Genomic DNA, 25,178 nt, shown 5'->3' with positions numbered 1-25,178 from the left:
CTATCTATCTATCCATCTATCTATCATCTCCGAGTCTTCGGAGAAAGGCGGCATACACGTTGAACAAAATAAATAAATAAATAAATAAATCTATCATCTATCTATCTCTATCTACCTATCTACCATTCGTATGTATGTATGTATGTATGTGACATATGATATATATATACATAGAGAGAGAGGGCAGGGGTCTCCAACTCATCGCTCTTACAAGGTGACTCTGGGCAGCTTGCAACAGAAGTGCAAAGGGAGTCAAGGACCACCTGCAGTCCATTCTGTTTTAAGTGATGTGGTCCATCCTACCAGGTGTTAGTTCTTCAGGATGAGTAGAAGCAACCTGGTTCTTCTCCCTTTTTTTTAATTGGAATGGCTTTCTCCATCCCTGAAGTTCTTCAGGATTTCTCCATCCCTCCCTCTCCCTCCCCCCACCCCATTTTCATCAATATGCAAAACATCCACTTTCCCTCTCGTGTAATTACGGTTAATTTCATAACCAGCACCTTAACTGGATTGCTCTCCAATGGGAAATTATTTCATCAGGCCACCGCAAGGAAGTATTTTGACATTGTCTACTCTTGTCAAGCTGTGAGGTTTTGGGTGTTGCTGGTCTACGTGCCGCCAAGGAGCTCAGCGAGAGAAAGCCCAGGACTGAGCAGGCTCTTTTCAATATATAATTACTGCAGCGAGATTATTACATGCACCGAAAGGGAAAGATTTGACACTATGGAGGGTTGGTTGGTGAAATTGACAGCTCTCGACGGAATTGACAAATTGACTTCTTTGATTAGAGAAAAGGTACCATCTATGTTTATTGATGACTGGAAACCTCCTATGGATTTTGGGCATAAAAATTGAGGGGGGGGGGAAATGAACTTGTGATTTATGGTTTTGATCTGCAAGCAAGCTACCTGTATATCAACAAAGCAAAGTTGGGTAATGAAACATCTACAAGAAGACAACCAAGCTCAGAGAGCACCAAGGACCCAACAGTCCTCCTCCTCTTCCTTTTCCTCCTTCTCCTCCACTCCGCAAACCCCACTCCTTTCCAGGACTGATGATGTTACCTTGCTGGGTAATGAAACGTCTGCATGAAAACAGCCAAGCTCAGAGAGCACCGAGGACCCCACAAATGTCATTTGATTGGTGCTTAGATGCCCATAGTGGATTCTGGTGACTGATTTCACCTTCTCCCAAGAGAATCCACCCACGGTGAACAGTGGTCTGGAAATCCCAGAGCAGCCCTGGAGGAGAGACCATGATTAGGGTGGCGGGGAAGCATTTAAAAGATGCCATCAATAACATGCAAACATCCAGAGCAGACATTCCTAAAAGGAAAAGCAACTTGATCCACGTGGTCTGCTCACCTCATCCGAAGCAATCGATGAAAGGTGAGGGGGAAAAAAAGAGATGAGCATTAAAGCGATTTTTATCCTTGTCACGTACCGGTTCTCTTCTGCTGAACGCTGATCCCAGAGGCGCAGGCTCGGTTTATTCTTCTTGCAAAACGAAAAGAAAAGAAAAAAAAACCCAGACATGATTCATGATAGAACTGAAGAGTCCGGAGCTTAACAAAATTGTCAAGGCCAGACCAAAATTAGTTGATGGGTGACCTTCCAAGCCCTTCTCTCCCCATCCTGGGCTTTGAACGACTAGAAAAAATAATATATTAAACAATAGATTTGTGAGCCCTTCCAAGAAATACAGAAATATCTCCTTGGCTTGGCTGTTGTGTGCTGCCTCAGTATAACGGCAGCCTTGAACTTCATTCAGCCCATTCAGAAACGGCCAGATTTAAGGCAGTCCTCGACATATGGCCACAATGGAGCTTTTGGAGTCATCACTCTGAATGGTCACTAAGCAACCGGCCATACCTGGAAAGCTCCGAAGCTGCTTGGTTAAGCTTATATAACAGCTAAGATTAGCCTAAGATTGCACTTGATGGTTTGTGGTTCATCTTATCAGAGGAACTTTGCCATTGTCTTAACACTCAGACCATCGTGTTAAGCCAGCATTTGGCATAAACATGGGTTTAGCACGCTATGTAATCACTATAATTTTTGATTAACCTGCTTAGGGTTTCATATCAATGTTTCTCAACCTGGACCACTGGAAGATGCGTGGACTTCAACTCCCAGAATTCCCCAGGCTGGCTTCAACTCCCAGACTTCAACTCCCAGAATTCCCCAGGCTCCAGAATTCCCCAGTCCATGCATTTTCCAGCTGCCCAGGTTAGAGAAACACTGGTTTATCTTATTGTATGAACCAGAGGTGGGTTTACAGCAGATTCTGACCAGTTCCGGAAAACCGGTAGCGGAAATTTTGAGTAGTTTGGAGAACCGGTAGTAAAAATTCTGACTGGCCCCGCCCCCATCTATTCTCTGCCTCCCGAGTCCCAGCTGATCGGGAGGAAATGGGGATTTTGCAGTATCCTTCCCCTGGAGTGGGGAGGGAATGGAGATTTTACAATATCCTTCCCCTGCCACGCCCACCAAGCCATGCCACGCCCACCAAGCCACACCCACAGAACCGGTAGTTAAAAAATTTTGAAACCCATCACTGGCCTATGAACCCAGGAGGCACGTATCCGTTTTCAGCAATGCTGGAGAAAAGGGCAGATCGTGGATGGTCGAAATATTTCTTCCCCAAATGAACGAATCGGACGTCCTCCCGCAAACCTGCATTTAAATCCAAAGCTACAAGACGACTCATCCTCTCGCTGTTTTTCCACCAGTTGCATTCCGTGCCAAGGATGAACAGAAGCAAATGTGGCCGAACGCAGTCTGTTTTTCTCCCATCTATTTTATTGCGGAATGGAACAATAACAGCAAATATGGATGGAGCAATCAATAACGCAAACAGCAACCCGCCCGAGAAGAGACGTCTATGGAAATAACCACAGAGGCGGAATAGCTATCATCACCATCACACTTGATTCTTGTCAACTCCGTTCCTTCCCAGTTCCACCTTTCATCCCCTCCTTTTTCTCTGGATATTCCCTGGGGCCATTTTTTTTAATAATTTAGGTGAATTCTCACAGAAGCAGAGGGAGGGAAGGGAACCCAGCTTTCAGGGAGAACACGCCAAAGAAGAGAAGGGAGAAGGAAGGGAAATGTTCTGACTTTGGCTTCCCCAGCAGCACGAAGCCGAGTCCTCGTCCTGATAAACCCCTTTTATTAAATGTATAGTGAATTCCTTCTCCAGCAAAGTCGTTCCTCTCCCACAGTCTTTCAAGATAGCTCCCAATTACCGACCTTTATCAGGCTTGGAGAGTGGACAGGCCGATATCTTTCAGATGCCCGCAATACTTGGCAAGAATGCAGGAACAGATCTTCACCCAAATGAACTAATTGTCTCCTGCAAACTCCCCTCTCCTTCGCTCCTCTTTATTCCCTATGGGAGGGGCCATTCACCATCTACCTGTGGCTTTACTCCCGAGTCGACCCTTGTTCTTTAGCTGTTCCCTTCTCCTGGCAGCTCTGCGCATGTGCACACTGGGAACAGGATCCAGCTGTCCTTCTGCCTCACTGATGTCTGACTCCGAAGGCAGTTGACAACTGTCAGACGGCCCTGGCCCCCTCTCTGCCTCTGATGCAGAGCCCTCATCAGAGCTTTCCCCAGACTCCAGGACTGGCCCATGTTCCTCCCCAACCTCCTCACTGTCCGTATCTGCTACCACATCCACTGGCCGCTGGTGGGCCACAACAGGAAAAAGTTTCTTGTCCTTTTATATTTTATATTCTACTTTTTCAAACTCCCTACAACAGCCCTTGAAAAAAAGTGACTTCTGTTTATCTTTCAAGCCTAGGACGGTCCTAGTAGTCATATGGTCTATGGTCATATGATCAAAATTCAGGCACCTGGCAACTGATTCGTATTTATGACCGTTGCAGTGTCCCAGGGTCAGGTGCGATCACCTTTTGCAACCAGCAATGGGGAAGCCAGATTGACACCCGTGATTTCATAACCGCAGTGATCCACTCAAAAAACTGTGGCAAGAAAGGTCATTATTCACGTTAACGACTGTCTCACTTAGTAACATAAATATTGGGCTCAATTGTGATCGTAAACCGAGGGCTTACTATTACATATTCCCATCACGATGCTTTAGTGCCATGTCAGTTGTCGTGATATGATCGAGGAGATGATCTAGCAATCAAATATGGTGTGTTGGGTTTTAGGAAAAGCCCAGAAAAAGTGGAACATGTCCAAACTGGGCAAACTAGATGGAAATAATTCAGCTGGATGGAGAAGCTGAGCGTATTTAGTCTGGAGAAAAAAAAAGGTTTCGTGAGCAGATGTGGTGGCTGCCTTTAAATAATTGAAAGATTGGCCTAAGAGCAAAAAGGTTCTGTGTTATTCCCTGTAGTGAGACTAGAAATAGTCAGAGGAAACTTCAGGAAAATAGATTCTGACTCAACAAGCATCTGACAGCAAGAATCGTTCAACAGTGCTCTTGATGGTGGGTTGGCCGTCCTTGCTGGATCATCAGCCTTCATGGGTTGGGTCAATGCAGGGCCTACCTCCAACCATGGATTTGGTTCAGATGATCCGAAAGATTTCTTCTGAAACAATGATGGGGTCCCCACAGCTGGTGAACCCCTAACGTGGCTTGTTTGGTAGAATAGAATAGAATAGAATAGAATAGAATAGAATAGAATAGAATAGAATAGAATAGAATAGAATAGAATAGAATAGAATAGAATAGAATAGAATAGAATAGAATAGAATAGAATAGAATAGAATAGAATAGAATAACAGAGTTGGAAGGGACCTTGGAGGTCTTCTAGCCCAACCCCCTGCTTAGGCAGGAAACCCTATACCACTTCAGACAAATGGTTATCCAACATCTTCTTAAAAACTTCCAGTGTTGGAGCATTCACAACTTCTGCAGGCAAGTTGTTCCACTGATTCATTGTTCTAAGTGTCAGAAAATTCCTCCTTAGTTCTAAGTTGCTTCTCTCCTTGATTAGTTTCCACCCATTGGAAGCTTTGGAGAGTAGCTTGACTCCCTCTTCTTTGGGGCAGCCCCTGAGATGTTGGAAATCTTGGACTGGAGTTTAAATTGGCACATACTGTAAACAAAAGACGTCCATTCCTGCTCAATTGTAAATGTCTACTTTGTACAAAGGATCTGGAAACATGTTTGCTGGAAGAGAATATTTGTAACTCAGGGTTGAGCTGCAGGGTCCTTGGTGTTCTTTGAGCTTGGTTGTTTCCTTGTGGATGTTTCATAACCCAAGTAGGTAACGTCATCAATGCTAGAAGGGAGTGGAATTCGCGGAGGAGAGGAGAAAGAGACTGTGGGGTCCTTGTTGCTCTCTGAGCTTGGTTGTTTTCTTGCAGACATTTCACGACCCAACTAGGTAACAACATCAGTGCTATCTTAGCTACCAAGCCCAGAGAGCAACAAGGACCACATGGAAATTTGATTTGTCCTGACAGCATGCATCTATCAATATTGACCTTCAGGTCAAACATAAAGACAGCTGACTACAATTGGGTGCCGCCTGATATGTTGGACCACAGATCCCATCTTCCTCAGCCCCCCTGCTAGCTTAGGCTTCAAGCCAAGCTCTGTGCAGGCAAGAGCCCCCCCCCCTTCCTCCAGTTCCCTTTTTAGATCACTTCTCCTCCGTTTTATCTAACCTAGTTTTTAAACCTCTTGCCTGAAGTGATGAAACTGCCAGCGTTTCTCGTGGGAGATGATTCTACAGTTTCTCTACCTTTTGCAACCTGGAAGAATTTTAGTTTTCCTTTTTAAAAAAAAAAAAAAAGTCTTTCTCCCAACTCGTTTCGCTCTTGATAGAAAACACGGAGCCCTTCTGCACTGCAGTGAAAAAAATGCTTTGGTCTTGCAGATATGGAGAACATCAAAAGGCCGAGAGGACATTATCTCAGAACACGGTGCTCTTTCCTCCACATAAAATTGATTTATTCCTCTTGTCCTGCTCCCTTCTTCGTATTTAGGAGATCTCTCCTCACCACAGCCTTTCCCTAGCTGTCTGGCCAATTGCTTCTGAAACGTTGCACAATATCTAGAGGTGTGTACCTGAGGTGCATGAAAAAATGTTACTGGTGGAGGAAGGATAGGAATCATCTAAGCTGGAGAAGACAATGGGGTGAAAGCGGTTTCCAAAAATAGTGCTCAAGATCCAAACCAGGGAAGGACGGAAGGCTGATTCAACCTTGAGCCGGTCAGGATCGAACTCCTGGCAGCGGGCAGAGTCAGCCTGTAATACTGCATTTTAACCTCGGGAGGGAAGGAAGGAAGGAAGGAAGGAAAGGAGGGAGGGAGGGAGGGAGGGAGGGAGGAAGGAAAGAAGGAAGGAAGGAAGGAAGGAAGGAAGGAAGGAAGGAAGGAAGGAAGGAAGGACTTTTAGAAGATAGAACTTAGACTTTTATACTGCTTCACAGTGCTTTACAGCCCTCTAAGCAGTTTAGAGTCAGCATCTTGCCCCCAACAATCTGGGTCCTCATTTTATCCACCTCGGAAGGACGGAAGGCTGAGTCAACCTTGAGCTGGTCAGGATCGAACTCCTGGCAGTGAGCAGAGTCAGCCTGTAATACTGCATTTTAACCTCGGGGAGGGAAAGAAGGAAGGAAGGAAGGAAAGGAGGGAGGGAGGGAGGGAGGGAGGGAGGAAGGAAGGAAGGAAGGAAGGAAGGAAGGAAGGAAGGAAGGAAGGACTTTTAGAAGATAGAACTTAGACTTTTATACTGCTTCACAGTGCTTTACAGCCCTCTAAGCAGTTTAGAGTCAGCATCTTGCCCCCAACAATCTGGGTCCTCATTTTACCGATCTCAGAAGGATGGATGGCTGAGTCAACTTTGAGCCTGTCATAATCGAACTGCTGGCAGTCGGCAGAGTTAACCTGCAGTACTGCATTCTAACCACTGTGCCACTACAGTTTATATCATTATATAATATGGGACCAGAGGTTTAGTCTTCCAAGGTTTTGAACTTGTGCTGGAGCCCATCCTCAGGGAACGTCTCTCTAGCAGAGTGTGCTTTAAGCTATTCTCTGTGTGATGCCTGGTTGTGTGTGGGTTTTTTTAGTTGTTGATTGGGGTGTTGATGGCTGGCTAATAAGTCATTGGCTGTTGTTTCCTTGTGCCCTTGCCTAAATACCTGATAAGTTGGTGATAAATCAACACTCATGTTGACTGACAAGGGGCCCCATTTCCTAGGCTTCAATCCCTTCCCTGGCTGTTTTTGTACCTGCTCGTCCAACAATAATAGTAGCTGCAAAACAATGTACCGTATTTTTCGGAGTATGAGACGCACCTTTTTCCCCCCAAAAAAGAGGGTGCGTTTTATACTCCAAATGTAGCCCCACCCAGCCTCACAAACGGAGATCTCAGAGGCTGAAAGAAGCCTCAGAAACGAAGCTTCAGAAAAAAGGCCTCCGAAAGGCTTTCATCTAAAATAATATGGCAAGCAACAAAAGAAGAATCAGTAAAGGTTCTAACTAAACTATGCTAACAAATCTGGAGAATGACACAATAACCAACAGATCGGAAGAGGTTAATCTATATACCAATACCAAAGAAAGGAGATTGAACAGAGTACAGATAGTCCTTCAGAATAAAAGCCTCTGAAAGAAGCTTCGGAAAAAAAGCCTCCAAACAGAGCTTTTTTAAAAAAGCCTTTTTTCCTGAAGCTCTGTTTCGGAGGCTTTCAGAGGCAGAAAAAAAACTTTTTTCTGAAACAGAGTTTCAGAAGTTTCAGAGGCTGAAAAAAAAAAAGCAAGGCACAGAGCTCACAACCAACGAAACTGTTGCTAAAATTCACCTCTGGGAACAGCTGATTGGGGGTATTCCGGGAAGCCGATCCACCCACCAATCAGCTTTTTTTTTTATTTATTTATTTATTTATTGGTTCGATTTATATGCCGCCCTTTTCTGGAGACTCAGGGCGGCTTACAATGCGTTAAGCAATAGCCTTCATACTTTTGTATATACCTGCTTAGTAGGGCTTTTGCCCCCCCTATAAAAAATTGTTCTTTTTTATACAAAGTCAGCTTATTGCCCCCACAATCCGGGTCCTCATTTTACCTACCTCGGAAGGATGGAAGGCTGAGTCAACCTTGAGCCTGGTGAGATTTGAACTTGCAGTAATTGCAGGCAGTTGGTGTTACTTAACGGCACTTTAGGCTGCTGCGCCACCAAGGCTCTTGGTGGCTTTTCTTATTTTCCTCCCCAAAAACTAGGGTGCGTCTTACACTCCGAAAAATACGGTATGTCCTTGTTCTTTGCAATGTGAGGCTACCAATGAATTCGGGTCTCCTCGCCTGACATAACTTTACTTTGTTCTAAAATTGAGCACAAAATCCAGAAGCGGTATCTGAGTAGAAACCAAGCAGTTCTTTTCTCTAATTAAATGTTGCCATTACTTCTGCTGACTCCATCACTTTTCCTCCCCGTTCTTCTGTTATGGCGATTGATGTATGTATTTCTGTGCATGTAGAGTTCTCGCTGCAGGCAACCTATACAATAACAAAGATCCAACCCCCCCCCCCAAAAAAAAATACAAACTCTTAATCAGGTAGAAAAGAGCTTGAAGTGAAGCAGAATGCTTGCATTCCTCCGTAAACTGGGATTCAGAACTAAGCAGGAAGTGACTGGAATCTGAGCATTCATTTCATGTACCTGGGTCCCTCTTTTAGAGAAATGTCAGCCACAGAGCTAAGGATCAACTGGTATGAACTGGTTTAACTGGTTTATAGAGCACCAAAGATGATTAGGGGACTGGAGGCTCAAACATATAAAGAACGGTTGCTGGAACTGTTCAGCAATAGGCAGCCGATGCCCTCATGATATTTTGGACTTCCGTTCCCAAAGGCACTAATTCGGCCATGGATCAGGGATAATGGAGTCATCATGGAAAGCATGTAGAAAGCCTGTCTAAGTTTGGGTTGTTTCTTAATCAACTCGCCTATGACATTTTTGCATCCAGATTACTTTACGTCTGGTAAAATATTTATCAGGGTTCCAGCAGAAGATTGCTGAAGTAATTAAGAAACCACACACACACACACACACACAAACACACACAGACAGCGAGACACACACATTCAAATGGAGCTTGTGTTGTTGGGTGGAATTGATCCACAGAATAATTCAATGCAGCAGAGTTCCTAAGAAGTAAAGGTTAGACATGGGGGGGGGGAGGGAAAGGAATGGGTGTGCCGTATTGTTAGAGGACGTAAAAAGCATGCCTACGCTCCTTCGATCACACACAAGTAATCAACTACCTACAAACACATACACACAGAGAGAGAGAAAAAGAGAGACAGAGACAGAGAGGGAGAGAGAGGGAGGGAGAGGGGAGGGAGAGAGACAGACAGACAGAGAGAGGGAGAGGGAGGGAGGGAGAGGGGAGGGAGAGAGAAAGACAGAGAGAAAGAGAGAGGGAGAAAGACAGAGAGAGACAGGGAGAGAGAGAGATGGAGGGAGAGAGAGGGGGGAGGGAAGGAGGGAGGGAGAGGGGGAGAGAGAGACAGAGAGAAAGACAGAGGGAGAAAGACAGAGACGGAGAGAGAGAGAGGGAGGGAGAGAGGGGGGGAGGGAAAGGGAGGGAGAAGGGGAGGGAGAGACAGAGACAGAAAGAAAGAAAGTCAGAGAGAGAGAGAGAGAAAGACAGAGAGGGGGAGAGTGAAAGAGAGAGAGGGAGGGATGGAGGGAGGGAGGGAGAGAAACAAGAATGGAGAGAGGGGGAGGGAAAGAGGGAGGGGAGGGAGGGAGAGGGGAGAGAGTGGGAAAGACAGAAAGAGAGGGGGAGGGGGGAGGGAGGGGGAAGCATTGGAGAACATCTCCACTGCCAATCTGGTCGGATCCTCCTGGGATCTTGGAAGATCAATCTGGTACCACTGATTGCTTTACACTTCTCTCCAGGGTTACAAAGGGAGCAGAATTTACAGTCTCCAGACTAAGAAAAGACCATTGAAAGCACAGTAGATTCAAATAACAACCCCCCCCCACTCCCCCAGCACATTAGCCTTTGGATCTGTGGCGCCTGCCCTCTGCCCTTAGCAGACCGTTTCCTCCTTGGGTTAAAACAAATACACAGCATGTGTAAAGTCAAGGTGGTACGAAGCCCAGTTCCACAACTCTAACACGTATTTTTGCAAATACATTTGGGGATCCTAAAGGCATAGTGGGTAGCCGTAATTTGATGTTTTCCTGGTTGGTGGGGAGGGGGAGGAAGAAGGGAGGGAGGGAGGGAGGGAAGAAGGAAGGAAGGAAAGAGAAAAGGAGGGAGAGAGGGAAGAAGGAAGGAAAGAGAAAAGGAGGGAGGGAGGGAGGAAGGAAGAAGGAAAGAAAGAGAGAAAAGGAGGGAGGGAAGGAAGGAAGGAAGGAGAAAAAAGAAGGGAGGGAAGAAGGAAGGAAAGAGAGAAAAGGAGGGAGGGAAGAAAGAAGGAAGGAAAGAGAGAAAAGGAGGGAGGGAGGGAAGAAGGAAGGAAAGAGAAAAGGAGGGAGGGAAGAAGAGAGGGAGGGAGGTATGGATCCTGGACTTCCAAACATCTCATCAGTGCCCTGGTCCATTTGGTGGACATTCCATACTGAAAAGCAGCTTTAACAGGGATTCCTAGCAAGATCCTTTTGATGTGGGTCTGTTGAAAATGGCTTAATTCAGTAAGCAAGTTAAGCCGGTGGTGTCCTCACAGCCTGCAAATAAATGGTGTGTGGAAAGCAGAGGCTTAAATGTTTTTGGAACTAAAAGCCTTTTTCTCTTTTTGTTTTGCTGCTTTGCAGATATCTAGAGGAATTCTTAGCCCTGAGCCCGAGGTCTCTCGGAGCAGCAGGAATGGATATTAAATATTTATTTGTAAACCTGGAGTCTTTATCTCCAAAACAGAGCTATGTTCAATCAAACTTAATTTAGCCGGGATAACCACAAGCATTTGCACCCGAAAGTTCAGACCTAAGGGCCATTATTGGTATTCCAAAATGGAGACGCAGAGATTAATTTTCAGTTTTGCCATCAACCATGGCCAGGGTACCTTGAGGGATTAAGATCCGCTCTTCTAGGAAGCTTGGCTGCTTCATAACAATATGCAATAAAATGTAATTTCTGCAAAGCTCTCAGACAGCTCTTTAAGTAGCATAAAAACCATTCAGTATTATTTGTTTTAATAACTGGGGTTAGGATTGTTCCCAGTGTGGGATCCTTGGTGCTCACTAAACTTGGTTGTTTTCTTGCAGATGTTTTTTTCACCCAACTAGATAACATCATCAGCGCTACCATGTTTCCCCAAAAATAAGACCCTCTCTTATATTTTTTTTGAACCCTGAAATAAGCGCTTGGCCTTATTTTCGGGGAGGTGTTATTATTTTGGGGCGCGTGGAGCAAGATGGGGCTCCTCTTGCCATCTTACCTGATTTCCAGCTCTGCGTTTAAATATTTTCGGGGAGGGCTTATTTTCAGGGGGGAGGCTTATTATAGCGCATGCACTCAAAAGCCCGATTGGGCTTATTATCAGGGGAGGTCTTATTTTCGGGGAAACAGGGTAGTAGGGAGAGGGGTTGGTGGGAGGAGGAGGAGGAGAACTGTGGGGTCCTTGGTGCTTTCTGGGCTTGGTTGTTTCCTTACAGACATTTCATTACCCATCTAGGTAACATCATCAATACCTTGTTCCCAATCTCTGCCCAAATTATTCCTTTTTGAAGGAATGTTCTAAATTTTCTGACTAGATCTTTTCCTCAGAAAACCAGCAGAGAGGACAAACATCAGAAGGAGCAGACAGAAGACCCCAAAACATACCAAATTAAGGTGGTCCTTCCCGTAGTTTCCATCTTCACCTGCTAAGATGTATCCCAGCACTCCTTCCGTGCTTGCTGACTCACTTCTCATTTATTCTTTGGCTCTTCCACCCTGAACGGTCTGCTGAAGTCAGAAATGAAATCCTTCAGAGACGCAGCTGGTTCATGGATGACCCTCAGAGAGGTCATTTATGATGGACCCTAATTAGCTGACTCCAAAACTTTGTTTGGGGACTATTTTTCTCACTCTCCATTTTTTAACAAAAAGTCCTGCCCCAATTGTGCTCTGTCAGCATAGTTTCTCCTTCACGGAGGGTTCACCGGTGCTTACACAGGCGTCACCTTTGGTCCCAGAAGTCTGAAGTGGGAAGGCAATTAATAGGTAGATTTTTTTTTCCCCAAAACTTGCAGTCAAGGTGCTTTCTGAAATGATCAAAGAGGACAAATCAAGATCATAAACACGTCTCCATTCCAAAGATTAAGTAGAAAGAGGATCCTAGAATCGTAGGGCTGTAAAAGAACTTGGAGGTCTTCTAGTTCAGCCCCTTACCCAAGGCAGGAGTCTTTATACCATCCTGGACAAATGACTTTCCAGTCTTTTCTTGAAGACCTCCAGTGATGGAGAACCCAACTCCAGGAGACGAGCTGTTCCATTGAGTGATTGTCAGGAAATTTCTCCTTAATTCCTGGTCGGATCTCCCTCTGACCAGCTTTCACCCATTATCTCTTTCCTTCCTTCCTTCCTTCCTTCCTTCCTTCCTTCCTTCCTTCCTTCCTTCCTTCCTTCCAGAATCATAGGGCTGGAGGAGACCTTGGAGGTCTTCTAGTCCAACCTCCTGCCTATATCCTTCTTATACCATCCCGGAGAAGTGGTTGTCCAATCTTTTTTTGAAAACCTCCACTGATGAAGCTCTTCCATTGATTGATCATTCTTACTATCAGGAAACTCCTCTTTATTTCCAAGTTGGGTCTCCCTCTGACCAGCTTCCATTCATTGCTTCTTCTCCTGCCTTCTGATGCTTTGGAGAGTAAATTGAAGTCCTCTTCCCCATGACAGCCCTTTAAGAATTGTGGCTTATGGGCTCTTGTCATTTCTTTGGGCTCCAGATTGGTCCATTTTCCTTTTTTTTTTTTCATTGAATTGAGGGGTGGGTTTTTTTTCCCCTTCCCCATTTCTTGCCATTTTGTTTTTAAAATACACATTTCCTGGGCCTGGAAATGAGCTAATAGAAAATTTAGGGTCTCCATTTAAGATTTTTACAGAACTGCCCTGATTTATATTTCACAAAATTCTGAACAGACAGCCATTGCTATAGGCAATAAAATGTTCCTCTCAAGTTTTTTTTTTTTTTTTAATTGCACAATGAAAAATTGGGAGAATAGAAAATCTTCCAGAGAAAATGTTCCTTCTTTAAGTCTCCTTTGTGCTTTCTTCTGGTGATTTTGTAGTCAGATCCAGGCTGTTTCGTAGCCATGCTACAAAATTGGGTTTGCAACTGCTTTCTTCTGAAATGTTCTTCACCTTCTAACACTAGCTGACAGATCTGGGGATTCTTTGATAAGTCCTTATCCAAATGCTCAACAGGCCCAAATTTGGTCCACTTCCAAGTCCAGATAATACCAGCCAGCTTCCAACCTACCTAGAGACAAATCCCACCAGAACTTGGCAGAGTCCTCATGTTCCACTTCCTCTCCCTCAAGCAGTGTTCCTTGGAAGATCCTTAGAAGCATTGTCTTCTGGTCTTGGAAGCTCTTTCTGGAAGAGCTTTCCCTCACAGAAGGCCCTAAATCTACTAGCCTTTCAGAAGACCTTGAAGCCGTCAATCTTCAGCCAGGGACTGGGACCAATGTGTCAGTTACAGGAACTCTGGGATGGGTGTGGGCTCATCAGATATGATCTGAGATTTTTGAGGGGACTTGACTTGTTTTGGGGGTTTATAGGTTGATTATGCTTTTTATTCCATATGTCATCCAGTGTTCAATTGGAGAGATAGTCAGCCATATAAATTTGAAGATAGATTGGTAGACAAAGGGGCAGCCTCCCTATGTAATATCATAGCATTACTCCAGTGTTCGAATTTAATGTTCCTTAGTGGGTGAAGAGCAACATTACCTGGACTCCTTGGTGCGCTTTGAATTGGGTGGTGTTTTTTGCAGATGTTTCATTACCCAAGTAGGTAATATCATGAGTGCACTGATGATGTTACCTACTTGGGTAATGAAACATCTAATGACTTGATTATCAGTAGAAGAACTTTTTTGTAGCTCAGGGTTGAACTGTGGGGTCCTTGGTGCCCTCTGAGCGTGGTTTTCTTGGAGACGTTTCATTACCCAAACTGATGATGTTACCTAGTTGGGTAATGAAATGTTTGATGATTACCTAGCTGGGTAATGAAACATCTGCAAAACACCAACCTCAGAGACCCCATTTCTACCCTGTGCTACAAATATTCTCTTCTCTTGCTACGTATTTCCAGAACATGAAAGTGTGCCACCACTTATTTAGGTTTACAAGTGTTTATGTGCATACATGCATCAGTTAGAAACAATTATTTGTTACAACTTGATGTGTGTTGGTCTTTTGATGGTAATAGTGACCATGGCTTGGGGGGAGGAGGCTGGAGTTCAAACCTTGTTTTTCCTTCCTTCTCTTGCTTTGAGGGAAGATTCTTTAAGTTATACCTATCTATTTTTCATTTGTTTCCTGTCCAAGGTCAGAAAACAAGAGTACGCTGGGTTGTGTGGTTTATTACCCAATTTTAGCCTTGAAATCTGCAGTCAGAGGCCCCATGAGCTGGAGAAGAGAGTCTGGCGGCAGTGAGTTGCTCAGCCTAGAAATAAAAATGATATTTTCACAGAGATACCTGTCCATGACAAGCCTTCAGTTAGAGGAGTTTCTTCTGTAAAGCGAGCCATATATTTGCTGCCGTGCTAAGTCTACCATGCACGATCTCTTTATCACATTGTTTTTGAATGGACATCTAAAGGGATTCTTGGAGAACTTAGAGATTGGCCATTTATCAAGTCAGAGGATGGTTCCAGCTGGCCCTCTTCTGATCATCGCAGCTCTTCAGGATGTCAGGCCTGCTTGGGAGCCCTTCAAAGCCAGCTTTTCTGGTCTGAATTGTTTGAAAGCTACATGAGATATCAAGACAAACCTGTTGACTCTCATTCCAGTTGGGCCCTCCTGGTTTCTTGATCTCCATTCATTTCCCGATTCTTTTGTGGACATGCCTAAGGAAGCATGCAGACCCTGGTCTCTATTTTGGATTCTCCCAGTGGGTGTCAAAACCTAATGATAATCAAGGGTGCCTCGGCTCAGGTTCTTCAACCTGTTCTAACGCCGTAATGATTTGAGATTCCTCTTTCAAAGCAACGTTTCATTGGAGCTCACATGTGGAACAGGGGCACATGTGTTTTTTGCTGTTCCTCGCAACCAAAATAGCCCATTGGGGTATGGAGGGTCCTAACCAGTGGATCAGGATGGTGTGGGTTGGTCAAAACCGACATCCAAAACAGCTGGAATGCAGCTCTTGGTGTCGTGAAATATGTGACAGTATTGGATTGTGTTCCAACTATTAGAAATCAAGTTATAATATTTGACTAGATGGAGTAACCAACTTGATTCAGGAGAAGGATCAGTAACAATAGAGAAACAGAGTTGGAAAGGACCTTGGAGGTCTTCTAGTCCAACCCCCACTCAAGCAGGAGTTTCTGTACCATTTCGGAGAGTTGCTGATTAATGTTGGAGTGGCTCTCTTCACAGTTAACCCCCCATACTGCAAAGTTATTTCAGTTTGGAGGTATTTGTACATTGTTATCTTCTCCAGTCAAGAATAACAGAGTTGGAAGGGAGCTTGGAGGTCTTCTAGTCCAACCCTTGCTCAAGCAGGAGACTCTATACCATTTCAGACAAGTGGTTGTCCAGTCTCTTCTTGAAAACTTCCAGTCATGGAGCACCCACAACTTTGGGATACAAGCCATTCCACAAGTTCATTGTTCTTATTGTCAGGAAATTAGTTCTAGATTGCTTCTCTCCTAGATTAGTTTCCATCCATTCCTTCTTTTCTTGTCTTCGGTACTTTGGAGAATAGGTTGACCCCCCTCTGAGGAAGGTTGGCAGCCCCAACCTTCCTCAAAGGGAAAGTCTTGAAGTTTCTGGATAAGACAAATTGACTACAGATAGTCCTCTGGTCCAGGGTCTCCAACCTTGGCAACTTTAAGACTTGTGGACTTCAACTCCCAGAATTCCTCGGCCAGGAATTCTGAGAGTTGAAGTCCACAAGTCTTAAAGTTGCCAAGGTTGGAGGCCCCTGATCTGGTCTAAGGGCATAAATGAGTAAGACAGGAAGGTGTTCCTCTCAAAGTATCTCAAGACCAATCTTATTCTTGATCTGTTAGTTTGATATAAGCAAGGGTGAGAGAGATTGGACCCAAAAGAATATAGTCCCAGCCTGTCTTGGTGACCTCCATTGCAATTTGTACAACCTGCCTCTTCAGGACACCACATTTTGTAAACAATCCCCGTCTTTATCGTCAACATCTCGTTATCTAAATGTATTGAGATGTTGTTTTTGCGCATTGCCAGATAAATGAAGGCCAGGGTAATAAAAGAAAATGAGATAGTGGCCCTTGCCTCCCATCCAAGGGCTTTCTGAGGATAAATATATTCAAATATATTAATGACACTGAACTTATCAGGGAAGAGCAGTACCAACAATAAAGCATCTGGAAGACATGAAGACCGGGCAGAAAGAAATGAATCTGTTTCAGCTTTGGGAAATTAAGATTAAGAAGGAAAGGAGAGGAAGAGAACGGCTCCTGCATATTGAAGAGAAGACAGAAAAGAAATTGTTGGCCGCTATCAGAAGGAGAAACGAAAGTCATCAAGGTTATCACATCAAAGTGGGAAGCGACTAAATGGCAGGTTATATAATCCATTGGTATATGTTGGGAGGGTGTCAATTTGGATTTTCTACTGGACTTTTTCCCTAAAGAGGTCCACAAAGTTGTCATTTAGACTCTCCAGGTCTACTCAGAGCTTGGAAATTTCAATTTCAAATCTTTATTGTCAGTGCACAACACTATGTACAATGAGATTGGTGGAGCTCCCTCAGTGCACCTCCCCCCCCTACAACACAATACAACTCACAGTGAAGACAGAAAACCCCTAACCCAATAAATCATATTAACAAAACACCCAGTCCTATTGCACCCGTGTGAACAGGTTACACATTGCGCCGGCCCTGCAGTCCATCATACTATGTAGTTATGATGTTATGTTGCATTTAGGAGTCTGACAGCCCACGGATGGCCTTCAGCCTGTTTGTGTGGCTGGCTATACTTCTATATCTCCTTCCCGATGGTAGGAGGGTAAAGAAGTGATGACCAAGTAGCACCAGCTGCCTGCAATTACTGCAAGTTCGAATCTCACCAGGCTCAAGGTCGACTCAGCCTTCCATCCTTTCGAGGTAGATAAAATGAGGACCCGGATTGTGGGGGCAATAAGCTGACTTTGTATAAAAAAGGAACACCGCTTAGGGGGGGCCGAAAGCCCTACTAAGCAGGTATATACAAAAAGTATGAAGGCTATTGCTTTAACGCATTGTAAGCCGCCCTGAGTCTCCGGAGAAGGGCGGCATATAAATCGAACCAATAAATAAATAAATGACCAGGGTGAGAGTCGTCCCTGAGGAGTTTCCTCACTCTTCTAAGGCAGCGAGCCCTAGTGGTATCAGGGGACAGCTCACAATGTTTTGTGCTCTGTAATGTTTTTCTATCCGCGACTGTCAAACCGGCATGCCATACCTTGATACAATAAGTGAGGACGCTTTCTATTGTGGACCACTAAAAGGAGGTCATCAGTTGTTGTTCCACCCTGTGGACCTTGGAGCTGGGATCCAAATGGAATGCATTCAACCATCTCCCCATCCTCATGTAGGTAGATCAAGAAAAGATGTTGGTAATAGGATAAGGAGCTTGCTAGGTCGCCACTCATCCTGCGGCTGCCTGATCGAACAACAGTTTCGGTCGGGAGAGGTCAATAGGATGTTTGGTGGAGTTACGCTGGTAGAACCTTCCCTGCTGATGTCTTCTGATGCAACCCCAAAGTTAGCTCAGCTCCTGTGTTGCATAGGAGAACTGGGGTGGGGAGAAGGTCTGTCCTGCAGTAGGAAATAGTTGGGCTTTTTCTTCTTTTTCTGTGTGTAAATCAGAACTATGTTCCTCTGAATGTTCAAAATGAAAAGAAGTCCACTTTGGGAATTCATCATCCTGTTGGATGAATCACCTAAAAGTATAGGTCTTGTTATATCAAGGGATGACAAGTACGCTCTTCCTCTCCCTTTGGTGGAAGATTAGCTCTCCATCAAGAAGCTATCTGTGAAACATTTCATTCCAGCATCCGTTGAAGTTCTCTTCAATATAATGAGCTTTGAATTTCATCTTAATTAGACTCCTTAGATTTCTTTAATAATCTTGATGACACTATTTTGCTTGGCAAGTGATGTTTCTACTTCCTCTCTTCCTTCCTTTCAGTGTCTCTCTCTCTCTCTCTCTCTCTCTCTCTCAAAAAACACAGAGACTACAATAGATGTGATTCTTAAGGAACATAACAACGATCGGTCTTAACAAGAGGACCCCATAAATGTTCTAAGTGTGTGTGAAACTGTGCACACACATACACACCAAAAAACAATAGATCCCAATTGCTGCTCCGTTCCACTTGTCAGGCTGTAAAATAGTCTAGAGTAGTATCTACTACGCTGTTCTGATTCAGAATCATTAGGAAGTTTATTAACCTGTCTGAAGCTGTGTTTCTTCCCTCTCCTTTCTCCCTCTCCTAAAAGGAAAATGCCTATTCTTTCTTCTCCGTTTTTTTTTTCCCCTCACACTTGCAAAAACAACATCCCCTTATCAGCAAGATGACAGGTCTAAATGAGCATAACAAGAGGAAAAAGATGTTTTGTGAAACCAGGTTTTTTTTCCCCTTCTCTGATTCTTCGGATATGTAAGGTAGATAAGAGGCAGCGGCATTCCAGATGTTATTTGAGGGAATTAAAACCCAGTAAGATACCAGCTCAGAGGGCAGTTATCAATGCCCTTATCATTTGGGATAGCTTATCAAGTTATCATTTGCGTGGATGCTGGATAGCTCCATTACTACTCAGTGGAGAAGAGTGTAGGTGCCTTTACCTGATTTAATAAGAGCAATGATCTTATTTCACCAAGAGCCTTGGTGGTGCAGTGGACTAAAGTGCTGTTAAAGTAGCACTTAGCTGCCAGCTGCCTGCAATTACTGCGAGTTCGAATCTCACCAGGCTCAAAGTTGACTCAGCCTTCCATCCTTCCGAGGTAGGTAAAACAAGGACCCGGATTGTGGGGGCAATAAGCTGACTTTGTATAAAAAAAGAACACCGCTTTGGGGGGGTGGGGGCGAAAGCCCTACTAAGCAGGTATATACAAAAAGTATGAAGGCTATTGCTTAACGCATTGTAAGCCGTCCTGAGTCTCCGGAGAAGGGCGGCATATAAATCGAACCAATAAATAAATAAATAAATAAATAAATAAATAAATAAATAATAAATGGATGGATGGATGGATGGATGGATGGATGGATGGATGGATGGAAAATTAAGCCAGTCACTGCTTATATTCTTACATCTCCAATTCAGAGTTTTCTCTGTGAACATCAGTGTCTTGTTGGTACTGTCAGGGCCATGCCTCCTGCAGAAATTGAAGCAGTACATCTCTGTCGAACGAAGGAAAAAAAAAATCTACGCAGACACCAGGAAAGCGATGTACATAGTCAAGAGCCATAAATAGCGTTCGGCAGCCTCCATCCCTCCAAACCTCAAACAGGAACATGCTGCTTCCACCCATCCCCGGCCGTAAAAAGGAATAGCCACAGCGAATGCTGAACATGTACATCACAATGGAGATAAGCGTGGCTCCTGGGGCTGCAGATCAGAATCGGGGACAATAGGCAATATCAACACAACGCAATCCTTTGTAACAGCTTGAGCGACATAAAATATGGAGGTCCCAGAAGTCATAGGGTTAGCATCCCTCCGATAAGGCGAAGGAGCTGTCGTATGATTGTGAGGCTTTGACAAAGCCATCACTTCTGCCAGATTATTTGATATACCAGACACAACAGGATCCCTGAACAGGGTTTCTCGGAGAACATAAGCAGTCTCTCAACCTCGTGTTATGTAGCGTATGATGAGAACATGACAAAGAGAAGTAAAACCACACACACAAACACAATCTGCATAATTATATCCAGAACTTCTACGGGGCTACGGCAGTGCCCCCTTAACTGGATGTCCAGTTCAGCTATCCTCTGGTGTTGCTTTGTGCTGATCTTCTAAAGAACCAGAGAACGTGTGTCGTGGGTAGTCTTTTACTTTTACTTTACTTTTATTTAATTTGTATACCGCCCTTCTCCCGAAGGACTCAGGGCGGTGAACAGCCAACAATAAAATACATACATACAAAATTTAAAAAACAGAACTAAAATCGAATTAAATAATTTGGCCCAGACAGATTAAAACCCCAATCAATTTAAAACAGATTTAAACTTTGAAAATTAAAAGATATTGAAAATATTGAAAATATTAAAATTGTTTAAAAATTGTTTAAAAAGAGGGAGAAAGTTAGGCCAGGCCCGCCTGGTGGAATAAAAAGGTCTTTAGAGCGCGGCGGAAGGTGCGCAGATCCGGGATCCTCCGTATCTCCGGGGGGAGCTCGTTCCAGATAGTAGGTGCCCCCACAGAGAAGGCTCTCCCCCTGGGGGCCGCCAGTCGGCATTGTTTGGCCGACGGCACCCGGAGGAGCCCCTCTCTATGGGAGCGTATCGGCCGGTGGGAGGCTATTGGTGGTAGTAGGCGGTCCCGCAAGTACCCAGGTCCTGAGCCATGGAGCGCTTTAAAGGTGGTAACCAAAACACAACATGTTTTGCATATCAGCACCACAATCGCAACAAGGGGTATCTTGCCATCCCCACTGATACAGGGCAGAGGCACCGTCTTCTGGTGTCACATCTAATTTTGTCCAGATTTGTCGATTTGGGTGGGGAAAACCTTGGGTCCGGCAGAGTCGAGTTAATGTCAGGATTCCAAGTAACGGACCTAATGAAATCAAAACTCCGAGGCCTGTAGTTTCCTCAAAGTAAGAATTTATTATGAATTATTATTTGTTTATTATTAGCACAGCTGGTGAAAACCCAACTGTCAACTGGCAAAGCATCCCTGGCGTGCTCTCGAGTTGCCATAGGCAAGGGGGATGGGAAATACAGGTTCTAACCGAATACAGGTATGGGCCAGGTTGGGACAATGATTAAATTTGATTCCATTTTGATTTAAGGAAGATAGATATGTTTCCAAGAAAGTTAAGGGAGGATGATGACTCCAGGCTAACCCTGTGCTTGATCCAGTGGTGAAATGTAAAATTTGTTAGTACCAGTTTGTGGGCGTGGCTTGGGGGGGGGGTAATGTAACTGGGTGGGTGTCGCCAATTTTATTTTTTTTTACTTTTAAAACCATTTTTTCTACAACCTCTTCGGCTGAAGAGATTGTAAAAAAAATGCTTTTAAAAGCCTCTGCAGATCAGGCAACTCAGCTGAGATCATCAGAGGCTTTTAGAATCATTTTTTCTACAACCTCTTCGGCCAAAGAGGTTGTAGAAAAAATGCTTTTAAAAGCCTCTGATTATCCCAGCTGAGCCACGCGATCATCAGAGGCGTTTTTTTTACTTTTAAAAGCATTTTTTCGGCCGAAGAGATTGTAGAAAAAATGCTTCTAAAAGCCTCTGATGATCCCAGCTGAGTTGCCTGATCGGCAGAGGTTTTTTTTTCTTTTAAAAGCATTTTTTCTACAATCTCTTTGGCCGAAGAGGTTGTAAAAAAATGCTTTTTAAAGCCTCTGCAGATCAGGCAACTCAGCTGGGATCATCAGAAGCTTTTAGAATCATTTTTTCTACAACCTCTTCGGCCAAAGAGGTTGTAGAAAAAATGCTTTTAAAAGCCTCTGATTATCCCAGCTGAGCCACGCGATCATCAGAGGCGGTTTTTTTACTTTTAAAAGCATTTTTTCGGCCGAAGAGATTGTAGAAAAAATGCTTCTAAAAGTAAAAAAAAAAAGCCTCTGATGATTGTGCGGCTCAGCTGGGCATGTTGGGGGGTGCAGGGATTTTTGCTACCGGTTCTCCGAACCACCCGCCTCCATCGCTACCGGATCGGGTGATCTGGTCTGAACCGGGAGCATTTCACCCCTGCCTTGATCCCACCTCTCTGCCAGACTGGGTGTTTACCAACAGGTTGTAAGTCCCTTTTTTCCCCAAGGCCATTATCTTCAAATGGTTGCTAAATGAATTTATAATTTGAGGACTATTTGTGTTTAATTAGCATTTTGATTAATGTATTGAACCAATTAACCAGCAGAATGACTTTCTTTCAGAAGTTGTAGGTACTTCATCACTGGAGGTTTTTAAGAAGAGAGTGGACAGTCTGAAACAGTATAGGGTCTCCTGCTTGAGCAGAGGGTTGGACTAGAAGACCTCCAAGGTCCCTTCCAGCTCTGTTTTGATTGATTGATTGATTGATTGATTGATTGATTGAATGCACGAGCAAGCTCCCTGGTTCCTCACCCTTGTTTTCTTTCTTCTCTCCTGTCTCCTCTGCAGGTAAAAGATAGGATGGTGGCGGGGAAGTGGAGCATGTATTGCCCAATCTTAGCCTGTTGGCAGCCGATTCTCATCTTGATGTTGGGATCCATCCTCTCAGGCTCTGCCACGGGTTGCCCACCCCGCTGTGACTGCTCTGCCCAGGAACGCTCGGTGACTTGCCACCGGAAGCGATACATGACTGTTCCTGAGGGCATCCCCACCGAGACCAAACTGTTGGATTTGGGGAAAAACCGCATCAAGACTCTGAACCAGGATGAGTTTGTCAACTTTCCTCACTTGGAGGAGTTGGAGTTAAACGAGAATATTATCAGTGGCATTGAGCCCGGGGCTTTCAATAACCTCTTCAACCTCAGGACTCTTGGTCTTAGGAGCAATCGGCTCAAACTTATCCCCCTTGGGGTGTTTACGGGACTCAGCAACCTCACCAAGTTGGACATTAGTGAGAACAAAATTGTGATTCTTCTGGATTATATGTTCCAGGACTTGTACAACCTCAAGTCTTTGGAGGTTGGGGACAATGATCTTGTCTATATTTCCCACCGGGCTTTTAGTGGCCTCAACAGCTTAGAACATCTGACCTTGGAGAAATGCAACTTGACCTCCATCCCTACGGAAGCCCTTTCTCACTTGCATGGCTTAATTGTGCTACAGCTGCGCCACCTGAATATTAACGCCATCAGGGATTACTCCTTTAAGAGGCTGTATCGACTTAAGGTCCTGGAGATTTCACATTGGCCCTATCTAGACACCATGACATCCAACTGCCTGTATGGACTCAACCTAACATCTCTGTCCATCACCCACTGCAACCTGACATCAATACCTTACGTCTCCTTGAGGCACCTGGTCTATCTCAGGTTTCTGAACCTGTCCTACAACCCCATTGTCAGCATCGAAGGCTCCATGCTTCACGACCTACTCAGGCTTCAGGAGATACAGCTGGTTGGGGGACAACTCTCCGTGGTGGAACCATACGCCTTCCGGGGCCTGAACTACTTGCGGATCTTGAACGTTTCAGGGAATCTTCTGAATACACTGGAAGAATCAGCCTTCCACTCTGTGGGGAATCTGGAAACCCTTATCATAGATAACAATCCTTTGGCCTGTGACTGCCGACTTCTCTGGATCTTCCGACGTCGCTGGAGGCTGAACTTCAATAAGCGGCAGCCTACCTGTGCCACACCTGAATTTGTCCAGGGGAAACAGTTCAAGGATTTTTCTGAGGCGCTCCTGCCAAACTACTTCATTTGTCGCCGGTCGCGGATACGGGACCGCAAACCCCAGCAGATCTTTGTGGACGAGGGCCACACCGTGCAGTTCATCTGCCGTGCAGATGGAGACCCACCTCCGGTCATCATGTGGCTGTCGCCAAGGAAGCACCTCATCTCGACCAAAACCAACGGGCGGCTCACCGTCTTCCCCGATGGCACTCTGGAGGTGCGTTACGCCCAGATTCAGGACAATGGCACCTACCTATGCATCGCCAGCAACGCCGGAGGCAATGACACCATGCTGGCTCACCTGCACGTCCGCAGTTATTCCCCCGACTGGCCCCACCAACCCAATAAGACCTTCGCTTTCATCTCCAACCAGCCGAACGAGAGCGATGCCAACAGCACGCGTGCCACCGTGCCTTTCCCCTTCGACATCAAGACCCTCATCATCGCCACCACCATGGGCTTCATCTCCTTCCTGGGAGTCGTGCTCTTCTGCCTGGTGCTTCTCTTCCTTTGGAGCAGAGGCAAAGGGAACACCAAGCACAATATCGAAATCGAGTACGTCCCACGGAAATCCGATGCGGGCATCAGTTCCGCTGCCGATGCGCCGCGCAAGTTCAACATGAAAATGATCTGAGGGTGAAGAACTGGCGAACAGAGACACCACTACTAAGGACGGGCAGTGTTTCTTTTTATCAAACGATGACGACGGTGACTACAAACAGTCAACACAAATGCCAACCTCTCTTCTCTCCACTCAGCTCTCCCAGCCCCCTCCTTCTCTCCCCACAATCCCGCATCACTTCCTCCTCCTCCTCCTTGTCCTCCTTTGTGAAAATGTTCTGCTGACGTCTCCAGAATCTTCCTCTGTTTGTAGGACACAACTCTGATGGACTTCTGTGTCGATCTTAAAAAGACAGCAGCAAACTGAAAAAAACAAAAATTCAAAACAACAAACCATAAAAAGTTACATACTTCCTCTGTAACTTTTGATTTCAATAATTACGGATTTTTATGAAAACTTGAAATAATAAAAAGAAAAAACCTATTTCCTATAGCTAGTTGGAATGCAACATCTTGACTTTTTGATCTGTGCGCTTCCTTTTCTTTTGGTCCTTCCTTTCAAACCTGGATTAGAGTGGCTTTCTGATACAGTTCAGATAGAAATAAGGATTACCTGTTGATAATGAAGGAACCTCAAGGAGATGTGATTTATATATAATGTACCCCTTAAGGGGATATAATTTATTAGTGTTCTGTCTCTCTTGAACCGTTGATTTTGATTTGGGTTTCTTGGATTGAATTGATTGCTAAGACACAGTATGGGTATCCAAGAAGAAAGGATGATATGTCCATATTAAATACCTGGAACCAATTGCATTCCAGATGTTGCGACATCTTCATCCACTATAGCAGGAGATGTTGGGAGCTGCATATCTGGGCCTCCTCCGATATCAGTGGGCAAATTTCTTGGAATGATGCTGTAGGAATAGAAACCTCTGGTTTGCATGAT

General features: G+C 44.7%; 1 protein-coding gene across 12 annotated transcripts in view; it reads left to right on the top strand.

Annotated features, from left to right (window-relative positions):
* The window catches only part of LINGO1 (leucine rich repeat and Ig domain containing 1), a 308,187-nt gene extending 283,465 nt beyond the window's left edge, over nucleotides 1–24,722 (top strand). For all 12 annotated transcript variants that reach the window (XM_087878155.1, XM_087878153.1, XM_087878156.1 and 9 more), the window contains one exon: nucleotides 22,446–24,722. In XM_087878155.1, coding sequence (XP_087734281.1) covers nucleotides 22,458–24,302 — 1,845 coding nt within the window. In that variant the 5' untranslated portion in view covers nucleotides 22,446–22,457 and the 3' untranslated portion in view covers nucleotides 24,303–24,722. The remainder of the gene's footprint in view (nucleotides 1–22,445) is intronic.
* The last annotated feature ends 456 nt before the right edge of the window (nucleotides 24,723–25,178 follow it).

The sequence above is a fragment of the Pantherophis guttatus genome, chromosome 13 (genome assembly GCF_059756535.1).
Source record: "Pantherophis guttatus breed Tessera chromosome 13, ASM5975653v1, whole genome shotgun sequence".
Taxonomy (NCBI): domain Eukaryota; kingdom Metazoa; phylum Chordata; class Lepidosauria; order Squamata; family Colubridae; genus Pantherophis; species Pantherophis guttatus.
The sequence above is the reverse complement of the archived record's forward strand: the minus strand, read 5'-3'. Positions and strand labels throughout refer to the sequence as shown.